Source organism: Topomyia yanbarensis, chromosome 1 (genome assembly GCF_030247195.1).
Source record: "Topomyia yanbarensis strain Yona2022 chromosome 1, ASM3024719v1, whole genome shotgun sequence".
In the NCBI taxonomy this organism is placed as follows: domain Eukaryota; kingdom Metazoa; phylum Arthropoda; class Insecta; order Diptera; family Culicidae; genus Topomyia; species Topomyia yanbarensis.
Genome location: NC_080670.1, coordinates 203,188,830 through 203,210,828, shown reverse-complemented (window position 1 = coordinate 203,210,828; position 21,999 = coordinate 203,188,830). Strand labels below are relative to the sequence as shown.

The 21,999-nt window shown below is 43.4% G+C and overlaps 1 protein-coding gene across 5 annotated transcripts in view; it reads left to right on the top strand.

The window, feature by feature from the left end:
* Positions 1-996: 996 nt before the first annotated feature.
* Positions 997-21,999, top strand: part of LOC131688659 (forkhead box protein K1-like) — a 35,065-nt gene continuing 14,062 nt past the window's right edge. The window contains exons 1-3 of one of the 5 annotated variants that reach the window (XM_058973086.1): positions 997-1,337; positions 16,386-17,611; positions 17,674-18,381. In XM_058973086.1, coding sequence (XP_058829069.1) covers positions 16,470-17,611; positions 17,674-18,381 — 1,850 coding nt within the window. In that variant the 5' untranslated portion in view covers positions 997-1,337; positions 16,386-16,469. Of the gene's footprint in view, positions 1,338-7,072; positions 7,284-8,107; positions 8,265-16,385; positions 17,612-17,673; positions 18,382-21,999 lie in introns of those variants that run through there. The other 4 variants (XM_058973079.1, XM_058973104.1, XM_058973095.1 and 1 more) reach the window with 4 other exon arrangements.

Here is a 21,999-nt window from a genome sequence, read left to right as displayed (position 1 = left end):
AGGTTTAAGACTACTGTACACTTTGGCAGCTTGATCACGTAATTTGGGCCGAGATTTTGCGCCGGGTTTTGATCATGAAAGATTTTCCGCCGTTATCTCTCCAAACTGTTAAAATAAAAGTTCGGATGCTTCTAAAAAAATACTGGCCGTTTCAGAAAAACACATATTTTCAAACGTAATAAAACTAACAATTTTTCCGTCGGAAATATTTCATGTTTAATTGTTTCCAGCCTGATTTTTAGCTTGTAGAATTTGTGAAATCCGTGACGTTTTCCGTGGTTGGGTTTACCCTTCGAGAATTTTGATTTTTCCCTGTAGGCTTTTTTCCGTCTTGGCAAATGGGTACCAAATCCCGCGATCAAATTCTTGAGTTGTACAGTAACCTTTACATTTCGGAAAAGTGGATTTTTTGTGTAAATGATAATCCATCTCCCATTTGAAATACACGGCTACCACAGTTCCAAAATTCGACGTCAAAGTGATCCCAGTAGATATTCAATAAAACTGCATTCGACAATTAATTTCATTATCCCATAAAACTGATACAGTAAATTAACATTATTCGTTGTTTTTGTTTCTGAGAAAAACATTGATTATTCTTAAACTTTTTTACTGTAAAAATGTAATTTTACATTGAAATTTGCTGTAGAAATGCTATAGTTCATTGTTTTTGTACTGTTGCATAATATTAGATTTTACTGTGAATTATTGATTTGTCACAGTGAAAATTATAGTTTATTTACTGTACATTTCTATTTAGTATATAATACTCAATATTGATAAAATAATATCCCTGTTCATATAATACGCAATTTCCGATCCAACGAAATTATACCGTACTGCACTGTATACGCAATCCATCTCCGCCCTGAACTTTTCGCAGTGGGTTCAAAACTTCACCACACCTGAACTCGAGATTTGATGTCATGTGGTGATTTTCCACCCGAAAAAAGCGAAGAAAACGGAAAGGAAACGCCAAACGCCCAATAACAAAAACAACGCAGCATCAGTGCCCAACAATCGTGTGTAGTGCGTGTGTGTTTACATTTTTTCTGCCGTAGCCAAAATTTTCCTCTTTTAGCCAAAAAAAAAGCTATCATTTAATTCGATCCTGATTGTGTTTTTTGCATTTACGTGCAGATTTCCTTCGCGAGTGAAGATATAGGGTATAATCAAAAGTTTGCCGTTCCGTTTCCTGACGCAATTGCGAGCAATCTGCTGCGGTAAGCAGCGCGACAGTGCATGTGCTTTTTGTCCCGTTTTGCGGCTTCCATCAAAAAACGTAAATAGCAATCCGATTTGTTTTCAGATCGCTATCAAAGGAAAATAATCGTGAAGTAAGTTGACTAGTTTTTTTTTACTTCTAACATGCGGGTATGGTCGGATGTAAGCTAATTGGGCGAAACGACCGAAATATTTTCATTGCATCGAAGGTTATATAAACAAATAATAGAGTTTGACTATGGAATGCGATATTAAATCCCGTTTGGCTCAGAAAATTTCACTTTTTGACTGCCGCAGTTACATTCATAATTGGCTCATTTATATATTGACACAATAGAATGACGTCTTAAGTTAGTGGTACAAAAAAGTTCTTTTCTATACGCAAGTTCCACGCAAAATAGATTTTACTAGTTCTTACTAGGGTAACTGTACTTTGATGCATCTCAGTAGCTTATGGACACGTTATTTTCAGCATGAGAGTATAGTAATATCCAAAAACGTGCTAGCGCACAGATGCCGTAATTGAGGCTAATTTGTCATTTTGCATGAAATTTTGCTTATATTTTTTACATTTTAAAGTAGCTAGAGATTACTGGGTAAGAAAAGTTATGAAATTTAGAGCCATAGTACTCAAGTGAGAGCAAGGATGTGAAGTAAACAGATCGGAAAACTAGAAGTGGTAGGGTCATCAGAACAGGCTTAATATCGTACGGGCTTAACTTTTGTCTTCTGCTGATGAGGGTCGAGCTTAGGCAGCATAACTACGAATTGATTCGTAGTTTAATACCGGATAATTTTCAAATTTATCAAAATATCCTCGCCGTTGCCCAATTGAATTATTGTCGCTTGGACAGCGCAAAAAATATTTAAATCAGTGGCTAAGCTTGAAAGAGCAACGAAATTAATTCGTCATTCTTTCGGTGATGCATTCATTCAGGTATTTTCGATGTAAATTCAACCTCAGTAGCATACTGAATTTTCTTTCTATGCTGGCTCTGTGAGGGCCTATCAAGCAAAAATGCACCAGGCATAGATTACACAATTCATTTACGGTCGAAAATGCAAAAGATACCACCTTCTGCCTTCAATTTGTCCACCTATAACAAACGAATGCTCTAGTTCAGCGGTTCACAACTTTCTCGCACGACGGACCCCTTCAAAATCGCTCTGGATTGTTACGGAGCCCTTTAGGTCAGCATCGATCTGGTAAGCCATTAAAATATTTTCAATCCGTTGCAAAAAAAAATCTTGAAATTTCAATATCGATCCGGAAAAGATATTCTTTGCCAACTCTAAGTGTTGCTTCAGCAACAAAGAAACAAGGCTCCGGGATTTTCAATATGGTATATTTTCGTACCAGGAATTTAAATCTCCTGCAAATTATTTTTAAAGTTATAGCACAAATTCAATTTTGTTGAAAACATTAGCTTACGTTTTGTGGGTTTCGTAAACGTCGATTCTCGTCAACCCGAACGGGAGTTTTTTGCGTGGATGCCTCCTTATTGTAGGATAAAGCTGATACACGTGTCACTGCCTAACAGAGCCTAACCTCACTCACCCTGAGCATACAATAAGTTTTAATTTATTTCATAATTCAGACCTTTTTTACGTTACCTCAAAATAGTTGTATGGTGTATATATAGATGTTTAATTCTAATTACGTTATAAGAAACAATATTTATTTATAACTGGCGAATCAATGAACTTGTTAAGAACGAGATTGAAGGCGATTTATCTTACTGACGTTTTTTCCAAGATCTAATTAATATAATTAATACCCCTTTGGCAGTTCGCCTTCCGCTACGAGATGTCAGTTGTTCATTGAGCAATTTGCTGTACGAAAAGGTGCGCTGCGCCCGAGGGGTTCGCGCAACACTAAGCAACTATCTAACGTCCCCTAGGGATTCGCGAACTACCTCCTCATGTTTTGTATTACTTCCAGGCGTCGTTCCTGATAAAGGTCTGCCATAGCGAATACCTTCTTGTCGTACACACGTTTCTTACAGCGATGAAGAATTTTCGCGACTACCCTCATCTAACCGTATCTTCTGTTCCATCGTATAGTCAGCAAGTATTCGTCTTCTGGCCTAGTTTTTCACGTCTGTCGCTCGTCATCGAACCAGCCTTCCGACCGGTTCCCACGTGTGGTACCCAACACTTCTGTGTCTGTTTTACTGTTGGTCATTCCACGAATTGTGCATCGAATTTCTCGGAATATTTCTCGGCAATACCCGCAGCCGGCAGTTGCTATTTTCAAATGCAGGTATTCTGAACCTTCTTTCGTGAATCAAACACATCACTAGATAGTCGTCAGAATCGACGAATCGGTTCTCAGAAGACTTGCAATAACATCGTAGAAATATCGACTGTCTTTCAAAACATCGATAAGTATAACTTCAACTGCGGCGGGATTGACCAACTTTAGACCGTTGTCGTTGGTGGTTGAGTGAAAGCATGTTTTTCGAAGTTTTCACAGGTCAGATGATCAAACTCATTTCACTTAATCGGGTCTATCGTTTTTAGGTTGGTATGCGATGATTAAGCTATAGTTGAAGAACTGACTCTTTATACTCTTACCAAGTACTACAAGCTCTGCCTTCCCTTCCACATAATTTACCTGGTCCGAGCAATCCAACTGCCCGAAGGGCTGCAATACTCGACCTTCATTTTCGGCAGTTGTCTTATTGGATAAAGCTGACAGGGTATCGCATTTCCCCTTTAACGTCCTATTCCGGGACAAGCGCTATTTCGAGCCGCTCTTAATATGAAGTACAGAGGCTCTTCGTTTTCCCCCTCCCTGTCAGCATACTACAAAAGATTCCACCGCGGCTGGTTGCACGATCTTTACTAAGATTACTCGAATCACACACAGAGAATGCCCACGAAGTGCACATCATTTGCAAAAAATGCAACGATCTTAATACGATAAGCTGTAGCCAAAATGCTAATGTTGAAATCATATTGGTGCCGAAAATAAGCCAAACTCCATGCAAAATCACCACTTATGCGAGGATTTCATCGTAATCAATGCCTTATTGCTGTAAGAATCCTGGTGTAACCAACCTGGCTTTGTATAGTTTGACTTGATCACTCCCGTCCGCTTTCTTTTTGTCCGTATCATACCTCCAGTTTTCTCCTCGTAACGCGTCCGGATCTTCTCGGTACACGGCCAAGAGTAACGGAATCACTAGTACCGCCAAATCCTTGGATTAGCGAACCATCCATTGAAACCCTCGAAATTTGCATCTTCGTACTGTACGGAACGGCAGATTTCATCCTCTACTGGTGTTCCCTATTCATCACGGACGTCGTTTCTGCTTGTCGCTCACCCGGGTTCTTGCAGTCGTTTTTCGGATCACCTGTTTCGTAGTCTTGCTCTGTCCGGTAGCCTCCAAAGGTGAGTTAATTAGCAGTGGCCGGGAGCTTTATCTTTTCTGTCGGCATCCATGCTTCACTTTCGAAAATATTTAGATTTTTTACATTTTGTTTGGAGCTGTGCCAGACGACTTTAAGTGATTTTGTCGTGCCCAATACCGTATCGTTATGAGCTTTCGCCCAACAGCCCTGTGACAGATTGGCGCTAAACAGGAGGCATCGAACCATCTCGAAAAGACATCGCTTCTTGTGGTCTGCTACGTTTTGTTGCGGACTATATTCCGTCGTAAATTGCCCTGATCTACGAAAGCTTTCTACGGTGTATTTTTCTTCTTGATCGGAACTCACAGCCTTGGACTTTCGGACGAATATATTTTTCGCAAGCACCGTATTCTTGGCAGCTAACTCTTATTTCTGTGGCAGTAGATAGAGCAGGCAGTAACAGGGGTCGTCATCAATTATGGTTGGTTCATAAAGTTACGATACCCGCTCACTAATGCTACTTCAACCGGGCGGTAGACATCGTTGTATTTCAGGTCCAGTGTCGCTACCGTCCTCGAAGACTATTGCTAGAGGGATACAGCTCGCGAGCTCGTTGCTTCCAGATAATACTCGCACGGTTCTTCGATGCCCCATCCTAACAAGTCTAAACATTTTCTTTCCCATTCAACAAATTGCGGCCGGGTCCCAGGGTCTAAACTTTCTGTGCTATAACATGCGCTTATAGTCTTTATTGGGATTGCTACTGGCCGCCTAAAACGACTTCCTTAGTAAAGATTTGCATCTGCGAGCATATTTGCATGCGCTTTCACATTCTTCTCTATCAACTCGGGTACCCACAGCAGATTCATGGAATGGCTAGGCTCCTGACCTTCAGCCTTCGCCAATTATTCGTCTGCCAGTTTAGCACATTTGACAATTTGTATTCTGTGTGCGTGTTTATACCTTACCATTTCGTCTAATGGCTTTCACTTTACGAGTTCCAACGTGAGATCCGTATCAGAACGACCTCTATTGTGTAAGAAGGGGGTCATTATCATCGTGGTATGCTTCCTCTGTCCGGCTTTCACTAATTGCTTACGGTCTATCTTTCCGACCCTTTTCGCCTTCTTATTTCGCACACCAATTTCGTCATCATACTGATTCATTAGAACAAGGCACTCCCACGAACTAGATGGATAAGAGATCGCGTTCTTTATTTATCTAAAATTTACCTAATTTTAAAATCATTGAATTAGTTGAAAAATGCCGATAGCATGAGACTGTGTTCACTGATAATAAGTTTTGATAAATGGATGAGGGGTAAAATGATCTTTTGTTCTAATCTTTGTATCAGAAACCGAGGTGGTCTCATTTGGTAATGCTTTAACATTTTGAAACCTAAGACAAGCCAAGATAATAAACTTTAACTTTGGAACCTGTGCGTGCTTCTTTATTCTACGAAACGAGAACGATTGGGTTTCCTGTTGGCCCAATAATATTGTGATATTCCTCAGTGCCGGGCAGCAAGTTCATCTCACTAATTTTGCAGAATAAGGACTGCTGGTATTGTTTTTTTTTAGCGACAGACAAATGTTTATAGGTTAATAAGTCATTACTTTTGATTGAAACAGAAATTGCGCGCAAATGTCGAACGTGTATCAACCATAGATTAGCGGTAAAAACAATCGATCGACTCGAACAACATAAAGCAATGTACGCTTGCATTATCTAAAAAAACGTAAGAAAATAATTTTATCAGCCGGTTTAGATTTCCTTGCCTTGATAAAATGCCTTTATTGATATAACAGATTCAAGGCCCAAAATATTACAGATCTAAAGTAAACAAATTTGAAACAATATTTATTAATAAACGTGGCAATACTGTTCAGAGTTGTAATACAGCAACCGATCTTGTTTCCAGGTGTGTGGTAAAGTTTGCGAAACAAGGATACTTGAATGAAACATAAGAAGCCCATTATCACGTCTTGTCTTAGGATAAAACCAAGTAATTCGCAGAACATTTTTTTAAATCTTAAAATTCGTATAGGCTAATTATTGAAAATATTCCATATACATATTCTGATTGCAGTTGAAAATCGAAAAATTAACTTGCGCCTTCCGTTTTTTCCCCGTTTTGAATATCGTTTTAGTGGGTCTACTAGTATATCTTTGCACTAAACTATATCGAAACATTATTCATGTTTATTGATTTATCGTTTGTGAGTTACTAATTTCATCCCGATTTGAAATGTACAATAACAAAATCCTAATTTTCACTGCAACAATACAGTATTTTGCGATAATTTACCGTTAAGTCCAAAATTAAATATATTCGCAATTCTTTTTAAACTCTTATCGGTCAATTCGTAAAATTTGAACCACATTTTTCTCCGTTATTCAGATACAAACAAGTTCCACGCCACCTAGGACCTTTTGAAATATTGCCCTTATATTGCGCAAAGCAAGCAAACACACATCGTCGTGGTGAATATAAATCCACACCAACAGCAAAACTGTCAGCTCGGTGGTTTTCTACACTCGCGTGCGTGTTTTTCTTTCCTGCAGTTGACCTTTTTTTCCCGATAGTGGCATTGCGTGCGAATTTTCCTTCCTTCGTCGGGCACCAAACACCGGAATAAAGCAAGCGCTATTTTCTCCGTGGAAATCCAAATTCCAGTTCAATTACCAATCCGGTAAGTACGGTAAGCAAGTTCCCAGTGCGAAGCACCAGTCGGATGTACTATTGTGCTAAATTGTAAACAAAGGCCTACAGCTTGCGGATGCGATGATGATGGCTGAGCCCCTTCGTCCGGGCGGTGGCGTGTTTTTGTTTAGCAAAAGCAGCAGTTCGCAGTATTCCATTTTTTATTTACTGTTTTGGAACGGTGCCCGCGTTGAGGCTTTCCGGTCGTATAGCTGAGTAAAGGGTTGAAGGGATAGAAAAGCAGTTTGATCGATTTTCTTTTTTATCGAAGCAAGAGTTTTGATTGTGTAACTTATCACACGCCGATGGTGATTTTATATGTGTTGAACCTGTCTGATGGTGCGTAATACTGGAATCGATGACCTGTAATGGATGCAAAATTGTAAATGTAAACAAATGCGTCGGTCGTGCCGTAGTAGTTGTTTTGCATGGATTTATTAGTGATAATGTCAAAGCTGAGTGGCTTATTGCTGATATGAGAGAGATTATCTTAACCTCATTTGCATGGGGTTGTAAACGCTCAGTAGGTAAAAGAGGGACAATAGATTGATACGACCATATTGAATACATAATAGATAATCGCAAAGCTTACCAGAAACCAGTCAAACTGGCTTCAAAACAAAATAGCAAGCGAATATTATTGTTTTGCTTATCCCCACCAGTTGAGCGAGCGAATGTTCTTATCAAACGAGACTAGCCTGTAGCAGTTACAACACCTCTACGTGTGGCGATTATTTAAAAGAGTGGCTCTCTCATCCATTCATTCGACCGACTGAATGGCTCATTTTTGCTGGCTGTAATGCACAATTATAAACAGTAATTAGTATGGTGTGTGCATAGCGTTTGATTATACTACAGTGTAACTTCATTGATACGGCACCAAGCGATTGTTGTTGCTTGTGTTTGAATAACAATGTGCCTTAACGTTGAACAATAATAATCTGTTCTTTGGTCCGTCAACATATGCAGCATTGAATGGGTCAGTTTTGCTCTGATAGCATCCAGTGTAAATCATTTTGGTCCTGTTTGGTGATTGGTGGTGGCTAGTACTAATATTTTTCAACATGGTAACCCTTCCAGCAAGAGGACACTAGAAGATTTTTCCCGGTAATTGAAGGACACTCGGTAGTGTTGACAAAAGGCAAGCGAGATTAAAAAGACGCCATATGCAAGTCGATCCTGATCCACAAAGTTTCAGATTTTCAGTTGGAGTACATCCGCGGAAAAACGTATTCAAGTGAGATTTGGTCCCGCAAGGGCTGATAGTGCTTGTATAATACTGTTGTGTGAACAATCAGGATTCCGGAAAAATCATTCGGGTGAAACTGCGCTTAATCTATTATTGTTGAAATGGAAGCAGTCCATTGAGAATGAGTTGTCTTGGCAGTTTTTGTTGACTTGAAGCGAGCATTTGAAACAATTGATCGCCGTAAACTAATTTGTGTTTTGGAGAAATATGATGCAAGCGGAAATGCTCTTGAGTGGTTTCGCAGTTACTTAGAAAGACGTACGCAAGTTACAAGGTACAACTGCGCTACATCAGCGGAAGCCGAAATTAATCTTGCTGTACCGCAGGGTAGTGTACTAGGACCAGTTTTGTTTATCCTATACATTAACGACAGGAGACATTTTGGAACATGCGGAAATAAACCTGTTTGCCGATGACACCGTTTTGCTTATCATCGGTAATAGTTTCGATAAGTGCATCAGGCTTATGAACCTTGAACCGACGAAGTTTAGTGATTGGTTGAAGTGGAAAAAACTCAAACTGAACATTTCCAAGACCAAATATACGATTGTAACTACGTGACAGATGAATGAAAGTACTGCAATAGTTGGAGAGTTAGTTGAACAAGTTGCAACTATCAAATATCTTGGGGTCACATTGGACGAAAAATTATGTTTTAATGAGCACGTGAACTATACAATCCAAAAAGCTGCCAGGAAGTTTGGCGTTCTTTGTACGATTAATAAGGTTCTTATATTTGACTCAAGGATAACTTTACAAGACCATAATAGCTCCCCATTTTGATTACTGTACTTCTATTCTATTCTTAGCATCCAAGAAACAACGTAAGCGACTGAAGATCCTACAAAATAAGGTAATCCGTCTGTTACTACGGTGTGACACTAACTCCGCGACATTTGATGCTAAATTGTTTACAATGGATGTCATTTCAGCAACGTATTGAATGTAACACACTTGTTTTCGTCTTCCGAGTAATTAATGGAATGACGCCGTAGTATCTGTGTAGCGCTGTTCTGTACGGAAGAGATGTGTACCGGTATGAAACCAGACAAGCCGGCAATCTGAGTTTGTTGAGCGCTAAGAAGTCTTGTACGCAGAACTCCTTGTTTTATAAAGGCTACCATTTGTTCAACACATTACTAGAATACTCCAAGCGGACAAATAAGAGAATTTAAGCAGATCTGCAGAATATTTGTGAAGCAGATGCCTTTGGATTTATGAGAGAGAAGGATGGGCATACACTGAAGTGAAGTAAGATTGAAGGCATCTCTCATGAGTGAAAACTATTATCGAAAGATATCTGTTCGTAAGCCTTCCACACTACAAAAGATGTGCATGGGTGTGAGGTGGGCCATCCCAGGAATAAGCAGAAAAAGGAGAGTAAAGTGCATGTGGCGGAAACTGGAACTAATGTGGCTCTCATAACGATTGATCGCGTTTCAGCTGGTAGAAAATGTTGGATTTTGTATAACGGCGCGTCAGAGCACATGTTAAGCGATAAAATATTTTTTGCAAAATATGCACGGCTTAGATAGGCAATTGTATAAATGTCGCCAAATCTCGAATGTCGCCGACTAGCCGTTTACCAGCGTTTAGAGCAAGCAGTTAACCGGTTCGATATACAGTGCCCTCTATGTGCCTGGTTTGCGCGTCAATCGGTTCGAAGTACTTAGAATGGAAGTCACGTTAGACACGGACGATGCACGAATCACACGTGGTATCCAAGTGGTGTAAACTGCAAACCGGCTGTACGTACTGAATGCAGAGATGCACCAAAGATCGAAACTGCAATGGGCGCAGATCAAGCAAAGTGACGTTGTGGCATCGTAGGTTCAGGTCATATTGGGAACGCAGCACTGACAAAGCTCAACCAAAGTAAGATGCTCGATGTCAATGGAAATTTGAAACCAGATGCAGGCGTTTGTGAGCTGCGTTCGATGGGGAAGCAAATGAGGCTGCAGTCTGTGCACATCAGTTTCCTGGGATGGCCAAAAGTTTTTTTTTTCTCAGTTTCATCGACGAGTTCATTTCATTTCATGTATTAAAGTCGAAGAGTGATGTTCATGATGGTTTTCAGGAGTATGCGTATTTCGCAGCAGATTGAAAAGCGACAACGGCGTCGAATACTTTAATGCCACTTTCATTAGTTACTGTAAGGAATTAAGAATCGTGGAACGTTCAATGTTCATGCTAGATGATGCGGACTTCAAACGGTCAATGTACAGTACATTTGATCAACAGGAGTGCTACTGCGGCCTTGGCTAAGCACAAATCACTATACGAGATGTGGTTTATGGGCATAAACCAAATCAGTCCAGACTGTTCTTTTTCAGAAGTCAAACACGTTTCCAAGAAAAAGCGGGCGAAGCTCAATGCAAAAAGCCTAGTATGCTACCTAATTGAATACGGAGAAAACGGGTATCGTGTGCGACGGTATATTCTCATCGTTCGTGACGTGGTCAGAACGAGTTCGATGCGTTGGGTGGATGGTGTTGGATCACCTGGTAACAACAACAGCAGATCCAAATCGGAGCTCTGCCTTGAACGGTCTGAAAATGAAGCTGGTGGTGGTTACGGCTCATCAACTGAAGAATTTAAAAGTACTGAAGACGACAAAATTCTTGCTAGACGAAGCAAGCGTCATCGCAAACATCCCACCCGTATCTCAGATTTCGATATGTGCGTTGCTTTTGAAGCGAATGCATAGAATTATGTGGAAGCTGTGGCGAACGACATCGAAGCACTTCGGGATCGTGATGATTAGCCGGAATGGAAGCATTCAGTCGAGGTAGAGATGCATGCGCTCTAGAAGAATAATAAATGGGCCTCGTAGACATCCCAGCTTCCGATCATTCGGTTCCCTGCAAGTGGGTGTACGAAATTAAATATAATGATAATGGCAACTCGTAGACAAAGGATGTTCGAAAAGTCTCACATATGCTCCGGTGATCTGTATGACAACCGTCCGGACACCAGGTGGATGTGCATTCTGCTTGCCGTGGAATCCAGAGCTTAAGCGATTCCGCTCCAGGAAGGGATCACTTACTCTGAACGATGGGTGCATTTTGTGTGCTGAACGATTCGCTGTTTCATTGGAGCATCGACAGAAGCTACGTCTACTGGCTATCGTTGGTTAAGTGAAGGCTAGCCAGTATTGGGCTTCTTCTTCCAGGTCCCCTTCTTGTGCTGCTCCTGTACCACGGTCAAAAGCATTCGGTTCGTGGCAGCGCATTCACGTAGATTTTGTCAGTTCTCTGGATTTCTTATCGCTGAGGACTCGTACTCCAAGTGACTGGAGATCATTCAAACCAGAAGAATCACCTCTACGGCTACAATCAGTATCTCGTGTGGACTTTTTGCTCGACTTAGTATGCCAGTAACTCTCGCGTCTGACAACGGCACCCAATTTACAAGCGCGGAGTTTTTTTTTTGTTATCGGCATCGATCACATCCCAACGGCCAAGCTGAGCGTTTTGTAGGCCACTTCAAAGGGACCGCCGAGAATTTCCGAGGGGGAGAGGATCAATTACTTAAGCACTGGATACCTTCTGGCTCGCATTTAGAAGGACCACCTATCGGCTACTAAAGGCACGTTCTGTTCCCGTCGCCAGATCCGGACTTGCCTCGAACTACTTTAGCTACACCCTGCAACAGTGCCGAGGCCAATCGAGGAGCAGCAAAGTCAGTTGAGATTTTTCAGTGGAAATGATCCAGTATTCGCCAACGAGTATACAAAAAACAGTTAAAAATGGTCTCCAGGTGTGGTCATTGGAAGAATCAGTGACGTGTTGTACCACACCAGGGTGGAGGGCCTTCAAATACTACGTTCGCATCATAATTCGCAACTCCGTAGTCCGGATCAATTACCAATACAGTAAGGTAGTAAGCCAGATATGGTTAGCTGCTTTTGGACGTTTGAAAGCTGTCTACTTCACAATGTGCATCGTCGACGTGTCGTTGTAAACAGCCTGGCCTGAATCGGTGGCTAGTTCGTCACTCGCTCTGCTATCTTCGTCATCACACATCTTCAGAATTCGACTCAGCGATTGAAGCTGACCCAGTGGCAATACTACAGCGCCGATCTTCCAGAACTCGAAGAGCGCCAAAGTAGTTTATGCCGTACCATCTCTACTAAGAGGTGAGATGTTAGAGACAACTGCCATCCACCACTCTCTGCATTAGACTCGCTATGGACAGTCTTGTCGCTCTGAGATGCCGACATTAGCAAAAAATCACTTCTAGGATCAGTTGTAAAAAATCACCAGTCAGTTCAGTCATAACCTTTTAGTATTGATTTTAACAGTGCGTGAGCTTTGACGATGAGTCCTGGTTTTGGACTCTTAAACTTGGAGAGTCTCGAAACTGAAAAAATCCCGGATGATCTTTGACAGCCTTAGCGCACACGCTTCGAGTGGTGGAAAGGAAAAAAAAACACTTAAAGAATTTTCTAATTCCCGTGGACCGGATCGTCAAAAAATAGGCCTTGCCAAATTTTTAAAAAAGCGTTGCAACGCTAGGACAGGCAACAAAAACGTTAACATACAAGCGCTCGAGCCCCTCACCGTAATACACAAAAGCGAACATGCAATCGCGAGTATCCACGCACATATGCGGCCAAGAATTAGGAAACACCGATGATTTAGTGAACGCTACTGTACTTATAATCTGATCAACGCGGTGTGGGTGACATTTCCCATTTCGTCTGCAATTGTATTTCCGATAGGGAGCCCTTCCGAGAACCCAGCTCTACAGCTAAACTTGAACAACTCTAAACAACAACTTAGCAGTCCGTAATTAAAGTATTGTATGCAGTATGTACGTGAGTGTCTTCATTTGTTACAACGAGAAAATTCCCGACCTGCCTCGGTGCACCAGCTTACACAATAACCAACAACTTTCAATCGGAAAAAGAATTCAAACAGTGCTACCGTAGTTATGACGACTCGGGATCAAGTCGGTCTCCCGCACCAGCTTAAGGCGAATTGCTAAGGCCGCTGCGACCTGACAATTCTTTAGAAAGGTTTTCAAAAAACAAATATCAACATCACAAAAGCCTTAAAAATGTTTAAGACAGTTCTGAAACGTAAATAATTAGAAACCTTTCGGTTGAGTTCTAGTAAAAGAATTTGTGCTTCAGTTCCTTGCAAACAGTGTAGCGAGAAAAAAATCAATGAAACTTGAGTAACGTTTGAAAAGAAGCGTGACGGTACTACGGTGAGGTGATCGGGGTTCGAGGGAATTCATGTCGATGTTTCGAAGAGGAAATTTAAATTTTTTGGGTGTCGCTTATGATGTGGGTCAGGATGGAACTGGAGTTGGAAGGTGCAACTTACGAATTTAAAGGTACAGTTTGGGGAGCGAACATTCAAACGCCCGTTCCCACGCCAACGAATCGCCCGTGCTCGAAAACTCCATCGCTCGATATTAGCAGCCTAGGTACCTGCCTCCAATTGAACCACACTATAAAAATAATTATACGTTGAAATAACTGTCGCAAAACATACCAAAAGCCCACGCAAATATTCAAACGACCACACGCTAGCCGAACGAATTGAACACGGGACATACAAACGCTTGTACGATGCTCCATCGTATAAACCTAGTCACAAATGCGAACATGCGATCACGATCCACTCTCAGTCGCAGTGCTTAAGCCCAGTTCTACAAAAAAAACCTTATAAATTAGAGAGCAAGTTCCAGAGCACCACGGCCGAAGTCTTGTAATAACGCTTGCACTAAAGAAAAGGGACAAAGTTCACCGATTTTCCATTCGATTATACTGCCACTTGGTGGTACAGTAGCGCTCAAAAGTTTTGTAGGTGGTATTTCGTCGGTAATATTGGCCTCTCTGTTACCGACAAAGGAGTGCAGGAAAGTCCAACGAAAAAAAATCCTACGTACGTCGCTTGCTATTGTTACAAGGAATCGCAAAAACTTTAGTTTTAAGCTCTAGTTTTAAAATTACGGGAGATAGGTTTCCGGCTGTGGACCCTATCCAAAAAGAGGTGTCAACGGGAAAATGCTGCACAGCCGCCATCTTGACATAATCACTTAAAAAAATATTTTTTGTACTTCACAACTAGTATTATAAATCCCATTTTACAGGATTCCGATTTACCTCTTTATTTCTTTTAGAAAAATCCCGAAATATGCCTAATTTTTCGTGTTCTACAGCGCCGCCCTAGCGACTGAATTCCGAACTAATACGAAATGATCAAATAAAGCGCTAGATGCCATGCAACAATTTTGCCAAAGACATCATAACTCTAAAGCGAAAGATAATGGAAGTAACATCATTTTGCAGAGAATGTTGGAAATGAAACACCTACAAAAGATTTTTGAGCGCTACTGTAGGTCCACCGATTAGTCGTCAATAAATCTGAGAATGCTACTAACAGCTCCATCAGTTCGCTTACGACAACGATGGTAAGAGCAATGAAGCAACTACACTAGATGAGTTTGTAATTGCCGCTTGCTCCACTCCGAAGCGAAGAAGCTCGTCAACGTGGGTGGCACTCCTGGAGAAAGGTGACAGCATTGAGCGCAAGGTAGTCAAAAAGTATTTGGTCAACATGGACATCGCCATGAGCGGAGCGGAGGTCGAGCCCGGGCGTGTCGGAAGCGCAAGCGGCTAAAGGATGTCCCTTCCCTGCAAAGACGTACCCGAAACTCAAAGGCATTGACTGACAAGAGACCGGTTATTTAACGTTCCCCAGAAGGGAGATGAAGTTCCCAAAGGTAATTGCTTTCCGGAAGTTGCAACCTTCAATAAGAAGCTGGAAGGACGGTGTCGTGTTCTCGGCTTATTACACGAAGCCGTTGCTGGAGGAGATCGAGCGTTTGAAAATCTCAGTCGTCGCCGTCAACTGCCCCTGAACATGCCCCAGCTGCGCCAATTAAAGTTTTCTGTGCGAACCTGAAGCGGAAGATCCATTCGAATGATGGTGAAAAGCTTACATCTTTGTTTTCGACAGCAATGGATAAAGTTCCGGTCTACTGTCGTAAGGCTTTCGGACAGGGAGTGGAGGCATTTTTGTGAAATTATGAATTAAGACAGGAATCAATGAAATTTTGTTCCTGGTGGATTGCCCTACAATCCTCGGACGCCTCGATCTCCAAGCTCGAGTTTAAGCTCTGCGCAATAACTCTCTTCTGCGAGTCCCGTTCAGAAGAACCAACGCCAGAGCGCTGTTACCGGACTCCAGCGTGTGTTCAACAGTGTGACGACGGCATTTGACTTCAACCTGACGAGGAATTCGATAAAAACTAAGATAATGTGTATTCTGAAATGTAATCAGTTCAGGGAACCACCATTGGGGCCAAGTGGTCTGTTGGTGACGGTACATAAACTAGTACCTAACATTTTCTAGGGCACCATAAATGCCAACTGCTCCCATATAAAAGTCAAAATCTTTCAAAAGTAATTGACTACACCTCGTGTTTAGGATAAAAGAATAGGTTAAATCCCTTATAGTCTACGGCCTCGAACGTTGGACAGGTTGCAAACGTAAAGGACTCCACCTCTCTGTACTTCGGCATGATGCTTGGAATGAACTTCTCGGAAGCACCCGATGAAAGAACGCATAGTCGTAATGTTCCGTTGCTCTGCTACACTATTTAACGTTAATAGTACAGAATTTCGTACATGATGGAACTGTTCATTGACATCCACTTAAGCTCAATTTTCACCTTCAATTCTTGTTTCAAATAGAGAACAGAAGGACGGACACGGCAATATTTAAAATCAATAACAACTATCATTTTTTTGTTCAAGGGACCTAAAAAGTCAGTGAAATGAATTGACACCCTTAAGCTTCTGTACAATTATTAACCGATCTTTTCTTCTTCCAGAACCACCGCGCCCAAACGCCACCCTTTGCGACGTACTCGGGAAATTTTAAATGCGTCACCAGTAGAGCACCCAGCAACACTACAATGACCGACAACAACAACTTCCACATCCCGCAGCACGTCATCAAGCACGAAACCATCCAGTCGACGTCATCGTCCCCGCCGCAGCATCAATTCCAGGTTTACTACCATCACCAACCGGTAGCGTCGTCCGCTGTAACGCCATCAACGACCCCATCGTCCGGTCAACCGAAGCTATCCACCACCACCCTGAAGGTAATCGAAACGACCTCCGTCGAACCGAGCACCGGAGCTTCCGGTGGTTTAGACTACAGCACGCATCACCTCCTTCCGCAGCAGATCATCGAATACGATCCGGTCAGTGACCCGAACCATCCGGTCAGTGTGGTGATCGAGCATCAGCCGTTCGGGGAAACTCAACCCACCATCGAACAGCAGGAACGGAGTGTGATCGAAGCGCTCTGCCAGCAAGCTCACCAGAATCGGATCCAGCAAGAACAGCATGTGTCAAACAAAGGTAAACGGCCCCGGTTGGACGGTCAGCAGCAACAGGAAAATGGTTCCGACCATCTGAGCGATGAAGATCACGATGACGATCGTCGACGAAAACCGCATCACGGATCGGCGCAAGGCGGCGGCGGCGGCGAGTCGATTGAAGAACAGGAACAGAGTATTATCGAAGCGCTCTACCAGCAGCAGCAACAAAATCAGCTGCGAAAGCAGCTCACCCATCAACAACAACCTCTGCCCTTTCACCGGCATTCGTCCACTCCGCCTTCACGTTCGATTTCCCCCTCCCAGTCACCGACCGTATCTGGAACTACCGATAGTGTCGCCTCCCGTATCTCATCTCAAACCCTATCGGGCTCCGGATCAGGTCAGCAGCAGCAGCAGCAATCTGCCCCGCACATCGCCCAAGCTATCTCATTGGCGCACATCAACCAGAGCAACTTTATCGCGCGACTCATCAGCAAGGATAACATTCTACTCATTTCGGAAGACCTGATCGAAATCGGACGGAACTCGTCACGGGCGCAGGTTGATTTTCACGTTGGTAGAAACAGTTTCGTGTCCCGGAAGCACCTGCTGTTGCATCACGATCACACCGATGGGGAGTTTTATCTGTCCTGTCTGAGCAAGAACGGTGTCTTTATCGATAACGTTTTTCACCGGAAAGGTGCCGAGCCGTATCAGTTGCCAAAAGTGTAAGTAAACTGGTGCTTGCTCGCTGATGATTAGAACTAACTTTTTTTTCTTTAACTTGCAGTTGCAGCATACGCTTTCCCAGTACAAATATCAAAATTCAATTCGAGAGCTTGTATCATAAAAGTTCTTCTGAATCGCGTGACCTGCTGGATGCCTCCATTGGACCCTACCCGGCTGGCAACGCTGGTGTACAATCTCTTGGCAATGGTCCTGGATCTGGTCAGGCAGCATCTAGCACGGGTGGTGGCGGTGGTGGTAACATGTACGCCCCGCTTAAAATTTCCATCCCGGCAGAACCACCCAGTTCGTCGTCGATGGAACACATGGACCTTAGCAGCCGCGGTGGGGATAACGGAAAAAGTCCCTACCCGTCACCGACGGGAACGATCAGTGCGGCCAACAGCTGTCCGACCAGTCCCCGCCAAGGCTATCATGACTTTTCCGTGTACGGTGTGGGTCACGGTGGTGGTGGTGGTATGGGAATGGGACCGGACGGTGGTGGGGATATTGGCGGCGGGCTGGCATCCAGCAGCGGAGCGGTACATAGCTTTAACGATTTTCAACCGCCTGCAACGTCGCAATCGCTGGAGAACGAAAAACCACCGTACAGCTATGCCCAGCTGATTGTGCAATCCATTTCGGCCTCGCCGGAAAAGCAGCTAACGCTGTCTGGAATCTATTCGTTCATCTCGAAGAACTACCCGTACTACCGGAATGGGGCCAACAAGGGCTGGCAGAACTCGATTCGGCACAATTTGAGTTTGAATCGGTGAGTACTTTTTTGGAGGATGAAATTTAAATTGCCTATTAACGAAGACTACATATCAAGAGAGCTGACAGCTTTTTCTTTCCCCCATACAAATGAGAAGCCTCTTTCAGTGCTTCTATTGTACTCGCGATAGTACGTAACGTGTTACGTTGGCCGTGAAGAATCTCCCTAATAACCTGGTTGAAATTGGCGGAGATCCCGCTTTGCAAGAAGATTAAGAAGATTGAACAGGACTTTATCCCAGTTAGGCCACAGTATAGCAGCCTGATGGAGTGTTTGTGTTTGAAATGTTAGGGCTGTACATATGACAGCGTAAAAGAACTGAACGAGTTGATCTCTCTACGTAACAATTAGAGCAGCACGAAAAGGTGGATGTTTAAACATTGCTGGGTTTCCCTCGCACTTTGATGAGCTAAAGCTTCTTGTTGACCGTATGAAACCAAAGTTTATCGTATTGACAGAGACCCTCTTTGACTTAAAACAAATATGAACGAGTTCTCCATCGCAAGGAATAAATGGATGAGTTGTTTTCCCAGAGCGGTGCATAACTGGTGCTTGGCAGTAGAAATTAAGCATCCTAGATTTCCGGGTATCTACGGAGGAGTTCATCATTCAAGTGAAAAACACCGATATTTCTTGGAAGCATTTGATAAATGGTTAAAGCAAATTATTTCAGAGGAGAAAATAAATATCGTGGGTGATGAAGCTCCCGTAGGAGTGAATCAGAAGGTTTTGGAACTACATACCCGTGTTTGCCTCAGGAGTATCATTAATTTGATTTTTTCCAATATTGTGGAGTGCAAAGCTAAAATTTATGGAGAGTGAAAAATCACTGACCATGCGACAACCAGAGTAAGTTGCTGGCACTGTCAGTCCCATTCCACCTCGTGTACGAACGGATTCTGTTGTGGCTTTTCTCGTTACATGTGTGGCCAGCACGCATCGAACGAGTTACTGGTTTGAGGAAGAAGAGCAGAAAGTAGTTTTCCCACTTCATCATGAAGGAATCGACCGAGGGAGGAGGACTGTCCCTACCTCTTGGATATACAGTTCTCGCAATTCTTCCGGCCTTCCGCCGGTGAAGAATCATCTCGCGTCAATGCCACATGGTCTCCAACGTACCGAGTATCGACCACATCGTCGTCAACACAGTCGATCAGAAATGGTCGTTCCAATGGATGTTTTGCACTGCAGTGGAACCTGCGCCGTCTTAGAGCGAACATCTGCGAGCTAAAACTGCTTATCTCCGAGCACGAACCTTCCGTAATAGCGCTGCAAGAAACAAAAGTTAACCAGTGTGGTAAAATCGAGTTTTGTTGGCAGGAACCATACGCTGCTACTGAAATCGAACTCCCAAAACTATTGGAAACATGGTGTAATATTTGCGATCCGAGAGGACATACCCTTTGAACGTGTGCAACTGAACACTAGTTAACAGGTCGTCGCCGCGCGTATCTTCCTGCTAGTACAGGCAATAGTTGTGGCTATATACATCCCACCTTCAATGCTAGGCAGCAGTGATTGCTGCCTGATGAACTGGAAGGTTCAGTATTGTTCCTTGGAGATTTCAATGCACATCACATCGATTGGGGATCTCAGTCATCGAACGCCCTTGGTCGCTTCATCGCAGAAACGACACTTACTAGAAAGCTCGTGATTCTGAACGACTGTTCTCCAACTCGCATCGACCCCACAAAGGCCTATATATCTGCTCTTGATATTTCCTTTTGCTCGGAAAACCTGGCTCGAAAGTTCACCTGGCAAAGTCTTCCGGACATACGATCATTTCCCGATCACGGTCTCCATCCCTAGTTGGCCGAATGTAAAAAAAAACTCGACAAGAATGGCTCTATGATCGAGTAGACTGGCCTTTGTATGAACGCATCACGGTTGAATCTATCAACGCTACAGATGAGTGGGACATTGATAAGTTCGCGGATACAGTCGAGACAGCCGCAATTTAATGCATACCACGAAGTAGTCGCTGAACTGGACCAAAAGCTGTACCATGGAGGCGCCCTGGAAGCAAGCCGTTTAGGCAACGTAGAAAACATCCCTGTACCCTTCGACATCTAGATATACCGGATCCAGACAGGCCAACAGGCGCTCAGATGATTCCAGGAATCACGAGAAGCGGTTAAGCTAGCGAAACAACAGTCATGAGAGAATTTCGTGGCTAAGACTGAACTGTGGCGTACAGTGAATGCTCTGCGTGGTAACCGGCAGCGAAGCACTGTAGTATTCAAGCGATCGAACGACTTCACGAAAAACCCCGAGATAGTGTAAGAGCTAGCAAAACACTACAGTGAAAGATCGGCGACATCGAGCTACTCTCTATCCTTTCAAGCGACGAAGGCACGAGCCAAGCAGCAGCGCGTAAATCACTCTGGTCAAAGGGCGAAGTGTCTCGACAGGACCTGACATGATACAACCTTGATGTACCAAAGGGTAGTGTACCAGGACCACATTTCTTTATCCGGTACATAAGAAAAATCTGGGAAGATGCGGAAGTAAACCTGTTTACCGACGACACAGTTTTGTTCATCATGATGATAGTTTCAATGATTGCATCAGGTTAATGAACCTTGAACTAACAGTTTAGTTATTGGTTGAAGGACGATGTCAAGAGTTGGTGTTTCCGCGGTGACCCTGGTCATTATGGATCGCTGGTCGAGGGAGATCACTCTGCCTCACGATATTTTTTACAACATTGACAAGGTCTTCTCGCTCATGCAATCTACTTACCTTACCGTTCAGGCTAGAGCCTTGTCGTCTCTTGCTGTATGCAGAAGCCGTCTCCACCCCACTCAGTCCATTGCTGCTAGTCACCAGCCTCGCAGTCTTTGAAGGATCCGCAGGTCTTCCTCTATCTGATCAATCCACCGTGCTCGCTGGGCGCCCCGTCTTCGTGTTCCTGTAAAGTCGCCCTCAAGAACCATCTTCACCGGGTCCTCGTCCGACATTCTTACGACGTGTCCAGCCCACCGCAAACGTCCTATTTTTGCGGTATGCACGATGGATGGTTCTTCCAGCAGCTGATGCAACTCATTGTTCATTCGCCAGCACCACGTTCCGTCTTCCATCTGCAGGCCACCGTAGATGATACGCAACACCTTTCGTTCGAAAACTCCAAGGGCGCGTTGGTTCTCCACGAGCATAGTCCAGGTTTTGTGGCCGTAGAGGACCACCGATCTAATCAGTGTCTTGTAGATAATCAACTTCGCGCGGCGGTGAATTTTGTTCGACCGGAGCGTCCTCCGGAGTCCAAAGTAGGCACGATTTCCCGCCAAGATACGTCTGTGAATTTCTCTGCTGGTGTCATTGTCGGCGGTTACCAGTGAGCCCAAATACACGAATTCGTCGACCATCTCGATTTCGTTACCGTTCTTCCTCTCATGTAGTTTGTCTTCAAAATGTTTATGGCAAGTCCAATGCTGCTGGCTTCAGCTTTCAGTCTGATGTACGCGGTATCCCCGCTCTCCTTATAACACCTTCTAACGCAACGTTGAACAGCAGGCACGATAGACCATCACCTTGCCGTAACCCTCTTCGAGATACAAAGGGACTCGAGAGTGTCCCTGATACTCGAACAACGCACATCACCCGATCCATCGTCGT